Source organism: Prunus avium, chromosome 3 (genome assembly GCF_965620075.1).
Source record: "Prunus avium chromosome 3, drPruAviu1.hap1.1, whole genome shotgun sequence".
In the NCBI taxonomy this organism is placed as follows: domain Eukaryota; kingdom Viridiplantae; phylum Streptophyta; class Magnoliopsida; order Rosales; family Rosaceae; genus Prunus; species Prunus avium.
In genome coordinates this window covers 2,172,797-2,185,473 of record NC_142286.1, presented here as the reverse complement: position 1 = coordinate 2,185,473, position 12,677 = coordinate 2,172,797, and the positions used below count along the sequence as shown (strand labels likewise).

Sequence of the window (12,677 nt, the reverse complement as noted above, 5' to 3'; positions counted from 1 at the left end):
AGCTGTTCTTTGATTTGCACACTTGAAAATACATGGGCCACACACACAAAACACAAAATGTTTGGCAAAAAATTGGTCATAATATAGCATAGGTAAGGAATCTTAATTAATTGATGTGTGAATTGAATTTCATATGTTATCATGCAGGGGCATTGTTCTTGGAAAATCTAGAGCTAAGTCTTGAAGCCTTTGATTATCTCCAGTTGCCTTTTGCTCTAAAGCAAGGTATTTTTGACCTCCTCTTCTTACTATCGTCGTTCTTAAAAGTTCTTCCAAGTTGGACATCTGTAAATTTTTTTATTTGTTAATTTATATACGAATGAACCAGTGTTTTGGGGTGTATACATTATGTACTGATGTAAGTAAACTTGTATCTTATTGACCCAGTAATTTGGGGTTTCATGTCCTTGGTTTAGTATTGTTCAGCAATGCTAATTGGCGATCTTTTGAACTTCAAATGGATTCAACACACTGAAAAATGTCACTTGTTCCTGCACATGTATTTTTTAGTGATTCCAATAATTATTTTTTCTTCTAAGTTTAACTACATTGTGTCTTCGTTACACTTAGAAAATCAGATATGCACGGTCCAGATTTTAATTTTTATGGGAAGCATATTTGTTTATTTTACATTATTATTGTAGAGTCAATGTTTGGGACCAATGACCATACATTTAAGGTTTGTATGGCTTCTAACATAATTCTTTAGGATCATTTGGTGGAATAATTCTGTGAGATTGAGATTACTGGGATAACTAATAGAATAATATTGAATTTGTGCTGAAACTATTAACAGGGTTTATTTGGCGCTGTAGTCTTATGTCTAATAACATGGCACAATGGTTCTATAAGTGCATTAGGAATATTATTGAGAGCAGTAGGTGTAACTTTCTACCTATGATTTTATTTTATTTTTTGTTTTATCTTTTGGGATGGATGGATATCTTATGTCTCATGCGGTACAAACCGGATGTGGTGCTCTCATACCTAGAATCCTGCATGATAACTTCTTAACTGGTGGATTAGGAGAAAAATACTGTGATTTTCATGGCATTATTGTCTATATGTGTTCACAGTTATTCTTAGTAACTACATCTAATCATGGATTTCATTGATAGGGCGGGTTGGAAAGCTAAGCATCAAAATTCCTTGGAAAAAGCTTGGTTGGGACCCCATCGAAATTGTTTTAGAAAATGTCTTTCTTTCTGCATCCCAACGGGATGATCAAGAGGTAATTTTCACTCTCAGATATGTTTGTTTGAAAGAAAATGTACTTGGATTTGACAAGCAGAATTCATTGGTATATATAGTGAAAAGAAAATAAATCGTAAGACTTAACTGAAACCATGAAAAATAGAAAGAAATCTGTTTTACAGATAATCTAAAGGTATCCAATATCATGTAAATTTCAAAAAGGAGAAAATTGAGAGAGTATCTGGAAATTTTTATTTATTAAAAACATTGTTGTTAAGTTATTTTCTCTGGTGTAGTGGAGTTTGGATGAAGTTGAAAGACGAGAGCTGGCTGGAAAAAAGGCCAAACTTGCTGCAGCAGAGCTGGCAAAACTATCAAAACGTGTTTGTGGTTAGCTTCTGAAATACCATTTTCAATAATGTTAAATTTTTTGAAAATGTAGTTATTCTGTGGTAATACTTCGATAATTATAAGGGCTGCAGTGACATTTTAAAAAGAGTTAAGTCAACTCATAAGTTTAGGCAAACAAATCATCAAATGAGGTACCACTATATTATTGTTATTTTAATGTTTGAGTGAAGTCTGGTTGGGCTTTTGTTTCATCTTGGTTATCAATTTTTTTTTTCATATACGAAGTAATTGTTCTGTTTACTACAAAAAAAAGTTCAGATTGTGTTAAACCAATTAGGTGATAAGCTATCACCATATCTTGTCTGTACTCATGGAACGTGGCCTACAGTTCATGGGTAGCTCCTCACTGTCTAGTACAGATTGCAATGATCTCATTCTTGTCAAAATAGTTCTCTTAGTATTCATGGAAGTTCTAGATTTTTAAGGGGAGAGGTTCTTTACAAATTAAAGTTTGGCAACTACTTGAAACCATTTGTGCTTATGTGTTTCTTTTTTGGGCAGAAAATCAGGCTGGGCTTATATCATATATTTCTGCAAAGGTGACATTACCTTCTGAACTTCAAATTTTGGTTGATTTTTGTGATGCATTTTGTTCTTTATTATTCCATCTCAATACTTTAAAAGAAAAAGAGTTAATTGTCTAATTTGGTACTCTTGAAGACATCTTAAGATCAATTTTTTTGGGATTTATGATCATTACTGGATGGCACTGATGTTTATTCCTTTCCCCTCCTAGGCTCTTGACAGCATCCAAGTGTCAATCAAAGATTTTCATATCTTGTACCATGACAAGCTGAGTGACTCGGTAAATTTTCTCCATGTTAGTCCTTGTTAATTTTTTTTTAAAAAAAAATCTTTGGTGTAGCTAGTTGTTCTGTATTCAATTCATGGTTTTGGTCTTAACATTTTTTGTTTATTATGTTTCCTATTAAATAGAAGTTATTTATTATACTAATAAAAAATTTTATTTGTAATTTAATATTATTATACAAGTTAAAAGAACTATTGAAAAACCTACTTTATATTGTTGTTTGCTAAGATGTGGATGTTATATGGTATTTGAAGTTGCTTTCCCCTCTTCACAACTTTTTTCTTAATTAACAACGCATAAATTTCCAGTCTTGCTTATTGTTTTCCAGGCGTATACTGTATTCGGGTTAAAGTTGTCCAGCTTGAGGACAATGAAGCAAAATCCTTTTGGGTAATTCACAGTTTCTTCTGGTATATTGGTAGTTTCGACTGTTTTTCTTAAAGTTATTCTTTTTCGTGTTTACATTGGTTCAAACTCAGGAGAGTCTTTGAATAGGCGTATGGATTGTTCAAGTGTGTTTTTTGGTCCTACATTGTTTTCAACTGCAGTAATGTTAGCTAGAATTTCATAGTTGCATTGTGCCCCCTTTTCCATCTCTGTTAACTTATATGGACGAATGTTAGCATGCAACTGGTTTATACAATGCTTGGATGTTTTTGTCAGTTAACAGTTTCAGGAAAATAAAAAATCTGATTTGATTGTTTGTGAATCACCATTATTGTCTTCCTTGGTTTGATGAAACTGCTGAAACTGCAGAACTCTTAATAGGAAACGAAATACTGGAATAAGATGAAAAGTGTACGACAATTAGTAGGATGCGAACATCTCACAATCACAGGAAACCGTAATGACATAATTAAATATGAAAACATAGAATCAACTCCTGAAAAAATCCACTCAATACAGCAGTTCTCCCAATAAAAAAGAATTGCAATAAGGGGAAATTCTTCCAAATGTTTGGATAGAGAATCCATAGCGAGGCTAAGAACGTAATCCTATCCCACATTAATTCCACAAAAGAGCCAAATCAGCACATTGCCGAAGGGTAATCACTTTGCTTTTAGCCCCTAACCCAAGAAGTTCCAGAAGCAGCCCATAACAGCTTCTAGGTTGCACCCACGACAGACCAAACACATGGAGCACACCCCAGCCCCCGAACCCTGGATCTGACTAGTAAGCCTACAAAGCAGAAAATGTAGCCCCAGATCTGAAAAGTAATATAACTTTTGTGTATTTCTGAACTAAGAATGAGGTCGACAATAGCAGTATTTGACCATGGAAACTTCAATTGATAGTGCAAAGTTGGTGTGCTTGTTGGCATAGGTGGTGGTAGTGAACTGTGGAGCTATGAGGTTGTGGTTTGGGTTATGGGGGTCATCACGGGCTATGGATGTGGGTTGGTTGTGACGCTAATGGTGTTGAATGGGTGAGACTATGGGTGGGTTAGTGTTCTGGTTGAGTGACTTATATTGCTTATTTTGCCCTTCATAAACAAAATATATGGCCGTGGATTGTGGACCTTTTATGTTCTTATAGCATGTGCCAAATGGCTTTTAATTTTATCAATCTCTAATGTCTCAGGTCATCAGGTGGAAAAGGGGGCCAAGATAATAAATATGTGGATATTACGGGTTTGGAATTTTATTGTGGCACATTTCATGGAGCCATGGAATTGATGACTATGAACAATGGTGGGGACTCTGAATTGTGGCACGATACAAGATCGGACAGGGAAAGATATGACTCTATATTGTCACCTTGTGATGTTTCCCTGTCACTTTCGGTATGAAAGTCAATTTTTTTCTATCTTGTTTCTTCTGTTGTAGTTGTATATCATGAGCTTTCTCTCTCTCTCTCTCTCTCTCTCTCTCTCTCTCTCTCTCTCTCTCTCTCTCCTTGTTTTTTTTTGACAAAGGTTTGTTTATGATTTTTCACAGGATTTCAATTATTTTGTATCAACTTGTCTTTGGAATATGAGATAGGTCATTGAAGAGTCTCTTTGTTTTTTACCCCATCTGAAACCTGAAAAAAATTCCACCACCACCCTCAATTTTGAGTTGTAGACACCAACTTCCATGTCCAATATGTCAGAAACAAATGCATCTTTATCAACTACCAAATTTTTAAATACCTGATGTTGGGTTTCTTTTTATTAGTCTTATTGTATGTAACTGCTAATCTGATGTTGTAGCTGGTATAGTTGGTTGGTGTAAGCAGGGTTAGTTTCTTAAGCTCTCAGGACATCTCGTCGACTGTGTTATACATTTCATTTATTTATGAAATTTTGTTTCCTATAAAAAATAATAATATAGAATTACAGATGAAATTGTTCTCAGTCCGTTGATAGTCTGACCAATACAATGTGTTTCTCAAGACAAGAACAAGAAAAGAATACAAAGAACACAACATCAAGCAAAAAAAAAAAGCCACCATAAGAGAGGGAGGAACTTGCTCTGACACCACGTTAAGAAAAATAAAAGAAAGAAGAGAGAGGGAAACAACCATATTATCAAATGGTTGCATCTTGCAAAGAATGATAACTAATGCATAAAATACAAGCCCTTTAAATTAGGCAACCTTGAAACGCTAAAGATGCTAAAAATACAAAAATACTCTTGACAATATAAATATTTTTTATTAGTAAGTTAAATATTCTCATGGTTAGTAAGTTATTTTTGATTGTATTGTCCAGGTATATGCATATATATATATGTGTGTGTGTGTGTGTGTGTGTGTGTCTTCATGGCAGGGAGTCCTTCTAATTATTCAAAATGAAGTTGTACTTTGTATAACAGATGTTAATAATTATAGACTTTTTTCTCCTGTATACGGAGGTTGAGTGACATACTTCAATGCAGGTCAACAGATCGGGACAGCTTGATAACAATAATCCACAGTACTCTATCAACGCTGAGATAACTGGCTTGGTTGGTAACTTGTCTTTAAGGTGTCTGTAAATTAAGTTTAATTGGTGTACTATCTTCTCATATATTTTCATGATGTGCATGTCAGGTGATGTCTTTAAATGAGGTTCAGTTGCAACAGATTTTAATTCTGTGGGATTACCTATGCACATCTGAATTGAGAAATAAGTAAGTTTTTTTGTCCATACTTCTTTTAGCCTCTACATTTGTAACCACTTTGTTGATAAACTAAAAATTTGTTCCACTTCTTTGTCAATAAGACTCTAGTATATAGAGGGGCTTCAAGAAGATGGTGCCTAGCGCCTTCTGGGAAATTTTCTTGTAAATCCAATTTAAATAAGTTGAGACATATACCAGGCAGTCCGCCTTTTCTTCCTTTCAGCATATTTTGGAAATCAAAGGTTCCACCAAGGTTAAGGTGTCCTAGTTTGTGCCCGCATCAGTGTATCTTATGTAAAAGATCAGGGGAGAGTGTGAATCATGTTTTCTTATCATTCCCTTTTAGCTGGAAGTTATGGTGTTCTTTATTTAATGAGATTAATTAAGGCCAACCTACTTCTGTCTTTATTTCAATTTTTTTTTTCTTTTATCTTAGTTATCAATTTTATAAAAGTTGGCGATATTCCAAAAAAGGAGAATGTGTTTCGCCTAAGACTTTAATATTTTTCTGCATAGCTGGCTCCCTGTCGTGATACTACTGTTGTTTCTGTTGTTGTAAAGTTTATGTTCAGCTGAGGCATTCCTGGTTGAAACTTGAAACTTGCAAAAATAAGTAACATCTGAAGCTCAAGTGGGTTTAAATTGATCTCTGGTGTTTGAATTGTGAAGGTATTGGCGGTATCGTCCATGGTGTAGTTTGTTATCCAAAAAAATGAAGGGCTGGCAAATACTGTGGTGGCGTTATGCGCAAGAATCTATCCTATCAGATGTTCGTAAGAGATTAAGAAAATCCTCGTGGAGATACTTTGGACAGAGACTGTAAGTCTGTTTCTGTTTATACTTTACCCTCTGTCATACCCATTGAGGCATAACAAGTAATTTTTTTTAAAAAAATTTAATGTTAACATTGCCATATTTATTCCTCATTGCAGAAGTTCTTGCCGGAAGTATGTTAACCTATATAAAACTAAGCTGGATTTTCTTCGCCATTATCAGGTGATTGTTGTTCTTGTTTACCGTCTTCGTCTGGGTGTTTGGTGTCATTTCTGCCTGAAAATCCATATTGTATATGGTTTGATAATATTGCGCAGGGCTCTTAATGCACATGCAAATGTGTGGATGTATCTAGTTATTTCTGGTATGATTGTTTATCATAAATGTTTTCTAGTTACACTAAATAGTAAGAGCAGTGGATATAACATCATATTTGTTGAAAACACTTGTGTTCTCTAGTTGTTCTGCTTTTGGCAGAAATATATTCAAAGCTCCCCTCTTTACCCCCACTATGGTGCGAGAACTAAAAATGGCCTTTGTCGAGGAATCCAGCTCAATCAAGCCAGAAGAACAATTATGTTAGAGGCCTTTATAGTTGAATTTAACTTCATGAGGGCCTTAGAGGTCAATGATAATTCGAGTCTTTCTCAAAGAGAAAGAAATTTTATTCAATGCAGACAAGGCTTCGACTATAAACAAGTACATTCAAACTACACTCACAACAGTTCCGAAATCAAATCCTAGATCAGCTCGTAACAGCCACATTAACAGGCAGCATTCGGTTTCTCATAAAAAAATTATACTACATTAAAGATGAACTTATTGTAGGGCTGGTTGTGTAAAAGTGCTATTATTGTAGTTATATTATGATAGTTGAACTTGGATGGATAAGAATTCGTTCAACTTTATCTTTTTTGTCTCCCTCGATAATTTTTTTGCGACTTTTATTTTAGAAGGTAATGAAGAAATCTACGAGGATTTTATTGGAAGTCATATTTTATGTCCTGTGCGCAGATATTAATCTCGAATAGAAAGCGATATTAATATCCTGCACACTGTAAGTCCGGGACCATGTTGTACTGGATACATATGATGTTACCTTATAGGGCTGGTTGTGTAAAAGTGCTATCTTCTTTTTTAAGCTTGAGGTAGGAACATTCAATTTAAAGGTTGGTTTCAATCATGATATTATGTTTCTTGTTATCAGCCAATTGACGAAAGTACTCAATGGGAATTGGAGCAAATGGAGAAAGAATTAGACATAGATGATATTTTAAGTTACAGGTCTACTGCTGAATGTGAGCTGCAGGTATGAGTGGCATTCCATTATCATAAAATTTGTTTCTTAAAAAGAAATTTCATTACCTCTAGCCGTTTTTAGTATTAACTTATGAGAAGTTTTGCTTGTTAAATTTAGATATTTCTATCCATGTGGTTGTATGTTCGTTCAGGAATTTTTGTCGAACTCTTCAACTTCACACACAATTGAAAATGTTGCCAGTATTTCTGTGGAGAGGATGCCTAATGATGAGCGTTCAGCGGGCAAATCCCGTGGATGGCTGAACTGGCTATCCCGTGGCATGCTTGGTGCTGGAGGAACAGATGATTCGGGTCAATTTTCTGGTGTTGTTTCTGATGAAGTTATTAAGGTATTTCTCATCCAATTAGGTAGCAGTAAACTAGGTTGTTGCTAAATTTTAAATACTGTGTTTTATTACATGTGCAGGATATATATGAGGCCACAGAGTTCAATCCTCCGGTTTTATCTAATCGGGATGCTCCGACAGACAAGATCAGTATATGTGCACTCCAGTTCAGCATTCATCAAATTTCTGCAACGCTGAGAAACATGTATGATGCCTATTTTCAGTACTTAATCTGGCTAAAAAGAATACTAAGTTACTAATTGGTTAAGTATTTGGCTGCTGGAGTTTGGATTTGCATTATGCTTGAGCTTGGCATGAGTGAAGAAAAACTTGACAAAACTGAGGTGAAGCTGAGCAGAGTTGGATGTTATTTCTGCATGTCACTTTCACTTTTGACATTGTCTTCCGGTTGAAGATATCTTAGTCTCACATATAAATTAAATTGAAAACTTGTATCGTAATTGGTGAACAGAAAATAGTAGCTAAACTTTACTAAAAATGTTCTTACTAGTTTTGGAAGCATTCCCTTGCCAGACGAGAAAGTCGAACACTGGATGTTGCCAGACTGTTAATTTGATTCACTGATAAGATGACAGTTTGATGGCATAACATGCCTAATGGTCTGAAAAATAAAATTACCCTAGTAGTGTTCATCTCATTGAAACCTAATCCCTGGATCCATGAATTACACGATTCCAAAATTTTGTTGAGATCGTAGTTCAGATGTATTTGAACAAAGAACTATCCCAGAAAGAAAGAAATGTTAGGGATAAGGGTTCAGGCAGATAGCAATTTGCTGTGATAGGGGGCATTTTTCTATTTTTCTGTAAGAGGTCAAAGAATAGCTGCATTTGATGGCGCATTCTATCCTAACTCGTAGACAAGCGGAAGCCATTGTGAAATGTTTGTTTTCTATGGTTTCAGTAATGTTACAAAATGCCTCTGTTGATTGTACAGTACCATTAGATTAGAGTTAAATCTTCTTTTTGATGTTCTGTCGTCGTGGATTTCCAATCCATCGTTTGTATATATTTATAAATTAATTATTTGATGTCTCTCTTCTGGAAGCTGTTATTGGCAGTCCAAAAACATACCTTGAACTCATTCCTTGTAATAACACAAGGGAGAAATTGCAACTGCAAGAGTGCATGATGACTTTTTTGGAGTTTCAAATACAGTCCCCCACCCTTCTATTTTTTTTTCTTTATATGCCAACCAAAAGGTTTTATTTTTATAATAGTTGCTTCATCTGTCTCTGTAAGTGATCTATTTTATCTTTCACGAACAAAAGATGCATGCACTGGTGTTTTTTGTCTTTTTTTTTCCTGGTGTACTATTACCTTTATCATTTACTTATTTTAGGTACTATATGGTTTAATTTGTCAGGAAGTATGGCCAGGAAATTGCTGAGTTGATGTTGAATGGGGTGATTGTAGAGTGTAAGTTTTGGGAAGAATCTGCTACCATTGTCACCACTGTCAACTCAGGGCAGATGGTTTATCCTTGTAGCAAGAAAGTCATTCTGCATATGAGAAGGGTTTGTAATTGATTTTTTCGTTTTCCTTTAGTTGATGTTTCTTTTTCTATTTTTTGGGTAAAATTGCAGAATTTTTTTTAAACAAAATTTATAAAAAGAAACAAAGGTTTTCTTTTATGGGGAGTAAATGACTTTCATATTAGGTATTAAGTGTTTCTGTGAAACTCCAGTGGATAATCAAAGCTCATTCAACCCACCTTTCTGATGGTCTTACGTACTGGGGCAATATGCCTGAGTTAGACAGAGATGAAACTTTCTATGCCGTTTATTATATAATTAATTTGTTACTCGTGGGTGTTTAGATACTGTTACTTGCACCACTGTGATTCATGTATCTCAAGCCATGCTAATTTCCAAACCAGTTGACCGCATACTCAATGGACTCTCTTTCCACTAGGAAATGTTGCTTAAAATAACATCTTTATGGAATCGTTAATTTCTAGTAAGCAATCTTATAGAAGACAGTTCCTGTGAATGATCATTTTCTTTTCAGCCTATTATTGAGAAGAAACTATTGGACAATGTGCATCCTTCCTGTAAATTGCAAGTGGATGTGTCACCAAACCTTGAGGTTGAATTGTCCATTAAGGTACCATTACCATCTATTGTGGTTAGATACTGAGTAGGTTATTTAAGGATCCTCTATTGGATATCTAGATATGTTTTGGTGGTTATTATTTGTCTGGAAGTTGTTTACTGACTGTTGCATTATCCAACCCCTGTACCTAGGGCACGCTTCAACCACTGGAAGTTACTATTGATGCAGAATTTTTCCTAAATCTGATTGATTTTTTTGGAGTTTTGAAGTCCTTTGAAGGTCAGCATGGAAGGGTAAGAATTGATATAAATTTGTTGCTACAAGTTTCTGTTTTATTATTGGTCTTTTGCCATGCATGATTATCAGCAACTCTGTTGAAGCTCGATATCACACACACACACACACATGTGTATATATATATCTCCCCCTCTGGTTTGCTTTTCGTCTATTTTGCTAACAAAATTGATTCTTTGTTGCTACTATTGTTTTCGGATCCAGATTTTTTATATATAAAAAAAACATTTAAAATGCAACTCAGAGTGTGAAGTTGCTCGAATTTCTAAAGTTGGAGAGTTTTAATTAGCAAAGGTTGCAAAGGTTATGTGAGAAGAAACCATTTTAGTAGTGTTCTAAAGTTGGGGAGTTTTAAAAATAGAACATACCATTTTAGTAGTGTTCTCTCGCTTTGCTCACGGAAAAATGATACAAGAGTGAAAACTTTGTTCACTATGCTTAATGAATTCCTTCCCTTACCACATTGATAAGCTTTTGGATGTTCTTCTTGACTGGAGGTTTTCTCCCTTCAACCACTGACACTTGAAATATGAACTGCTGCAGGTCCTCTTGTCGCTGAATGGGATTGAAAATGTCAATGGTCGACTGTTGTCAAAAGCTGAGTAAGTTTTCTTGTTGCCACTCGCAATGTTCAATTGCTTGTCTCTACCCTAAGAATTATCGACATCCTTGATATTGTCAAGGCTTGTACAAACTGATGAATATATCAATGTTATTGTTTGCAGATACCTTTTATCCCATCTTAGGAAAGTGTTGTGGGATGTTAGTATCTTCAATATTATCATAAATGTTCCTTGGAGAGATGCAATATCTGAGCAGCATAACTTGGTAATTCCCATGATGCATGTTACATAAAATGTTGCTTTTTGAATTTGACATTTCTTGATGCTATTTTATGGATAAAAAAAAGTACAATAAATGCGGACAAGAAGCCCGCATCAGAATTACAGAGCAGATCTACAGTAAAAGCTACAACATATCCCATACCAGCGCCAAAACAAACATGTAACTACCCAAGTGCAGCCTTCGCTTAAAAATAATAGAAGATAATATAGATTCCCAAAATGAAGCTCAAAACCCAATTCTAGCCCAAAGCGATACGCACCTGCCTCTCTGTGATCTCACAGTTCCTCCTTTTCTTCTCCATCCAAATGACCTAGAAGACAGCCAAAATGCTGCACCCCCAAGAGGACTTCAGCCATCTTCCTTTGTTCAAAGGCCACATGTTTTTCGCTTAACAAGGAGAAGCACCTTGCCGATATCACTCAGCGCACCCCAAAATCCAAAAACAAATTCTCATAAACTGAAAGCTACCATGCAATGCATGAACAAGTGATCTGCATTTTGTGCCTGCATCTTGCACACAGTGCACCAATGACGTGAAAACTACAATATGGTCCACTTCTTTGTAGCAGATTAAAACAATTCATCCTGTAATGCCCTGCAAGCCAACTGAAGGTTAAACTTAGGAGGAACCTTTGCTTTCCAAATTGTACTAGCTGGCCAAAGTTCTGATAAAAAATCTGAAAAGAGACTTCAGAGAAAGCTCCAGATGATTCCAGCCTGCATCTTCTCATATCAGACCTGCCATCGATCAGTCCAACTCAATTTTTTTCTTTCTAAAGGATAAATGAAATCTTAGTAATAAATGGAAAGGTCACAAGGTGTCATCTGACAACCAAAACTAACAAGCCACCAACCAAACCATAAACATTCAATGCAATAGCAGTCCACCCTTCTTGATGTTTAACTATTTTTGAGAAAAAATATTGTGTAATGTTTTTGGAGTACACTGAAGATCTTTTATTTTTGTCTTCTTATTTTACCCTTCTATTGCAATTTTGATAGGTATTTGAAGCAGGCTCTCTTATGTTTAGGACTAAATGTGATATGGGGTCTAATCCATCAGATAATGAACAAGCATATGCTCTGAATAACTTATTAACTTCCGTTTCTGAGTGTAAAGTTCCTCTAAGCTTCCTACTTCAAGATCTATACGATCACTTTGAGGTCAAGTTAAATGATTTCGAGGTTAGGTTCTAGTCAGATACTCTGAACTCCTATCTATTCTTTCAGATTTTTGAGGATCAAATTAGTGATAATCATGTTATTGTGCAGATGAAGATAACTATGCCTTCTCATACTTTTCCAATCTCTATCTTGGAGAAACTCAGTGCTTCTATCTCCTTGGCACGTTGCTTGATCCAAGATGAATCTGTGTTGAAACAGTTGGAGGCATGTTTACTAGTAAAAGATTTTTTTAAAAATAAAATATCATGCTTACCCTGTCTTGGTTATATCTTAGCTGAATACCATTGTACTTCCTTCTCTTTTAATTGTTGAAAACCTTATTATAGTCTTTTGCATTGTACTTTATGGTTTACGAGTT

General features: G+C 35.2%; 1 protein-coding gene across 2 annotated transcripts in view; it reads left to right on the top strand.

The window, feature by feature from the left end:
• Window positions 1-12,677, top strand: part of LOC110761714 (vacuolar protein sorting-associated protein, putative (DUF1162)) — a 28,781-nt gene that overhangs the window by 515 nt on the left and 15,589 nt on the right. Inside the window, exons 2-22 of one of the 2 annotated variants that reach the window (XM_021964265.2) lie at window positions 148-225; window positions 1,119-1,231; window positions 1,491-1,584; window positions 2,107-2,144; window positions 2,342-2,410; window positions 2,745-2,806; window positions 3,998-4,199; window positions 5,275-5,343; window positions 5,429-5,508; window positions 6,169-6,318; window positions 6,432-6,495; window positions 7,481-7,582; window positions 7,725-7,922; window positions 8,000-8,124; window positions 9,306-9,456; window positions 9,950-10,045; window positions 10,186-10,287; window positions 10,832-10,890; window positions 11,014-11,116; window positions 12,137-12,319; window positions 12,407-12,523. In XM_021964265.2, the coding sequence (XP_021819957.2) occupies window positions 148-225; window positions 1,119-1,231; window positions 1,491-1,584; window positions 2,107-2,144; window positions 2,342-2,410; window positions 2,745-2,806; window positions 3,998-4,199; window positions 5,275-5,343; window positions 5,429-5,508; window positions 6,169-6,318; window positions 6,432-6,495; window positions 7,481-7,582; window positions 7,725-7,922; window positions 8,000-8,124; window positions 9,306-9,456; window positions 9,950-10,045; window positions 10,186-10,287; window positions 10,832-10,890; window positions 11,014-11,116; window positions 12,137-12,319; window positions 12,407-12,523 (2,255 nt within the window). Of the gene's footprint in view, window positions 1-147; window positions 226-1,118; window positions 1,232-1,490; window positions 1,585-2,106; window positions 2,145-2,341; window positions 2,411-2,744; window positions 2,807-3,997; window positions 4,200-5,274; window positions 5,344-5,428; window positions 5,509-6,168; window positions 6,319-6,431; window positions 6,496-7,480; window positions 7,583-7,724; window positions 7,923-7,999; window positions 8,125-9,305; window positions 9,457-9,949; window positions 10,046-10,185; window positions 10,288-10,831; window positions 10,891-11,013; window positions 11,117-12,136; window positions 12,320-12,406; window positions 12,524-12,677 lie in introns of those variants that run through there. The other variant, XM_021964267.2, reaches the window with a different exon arrangement.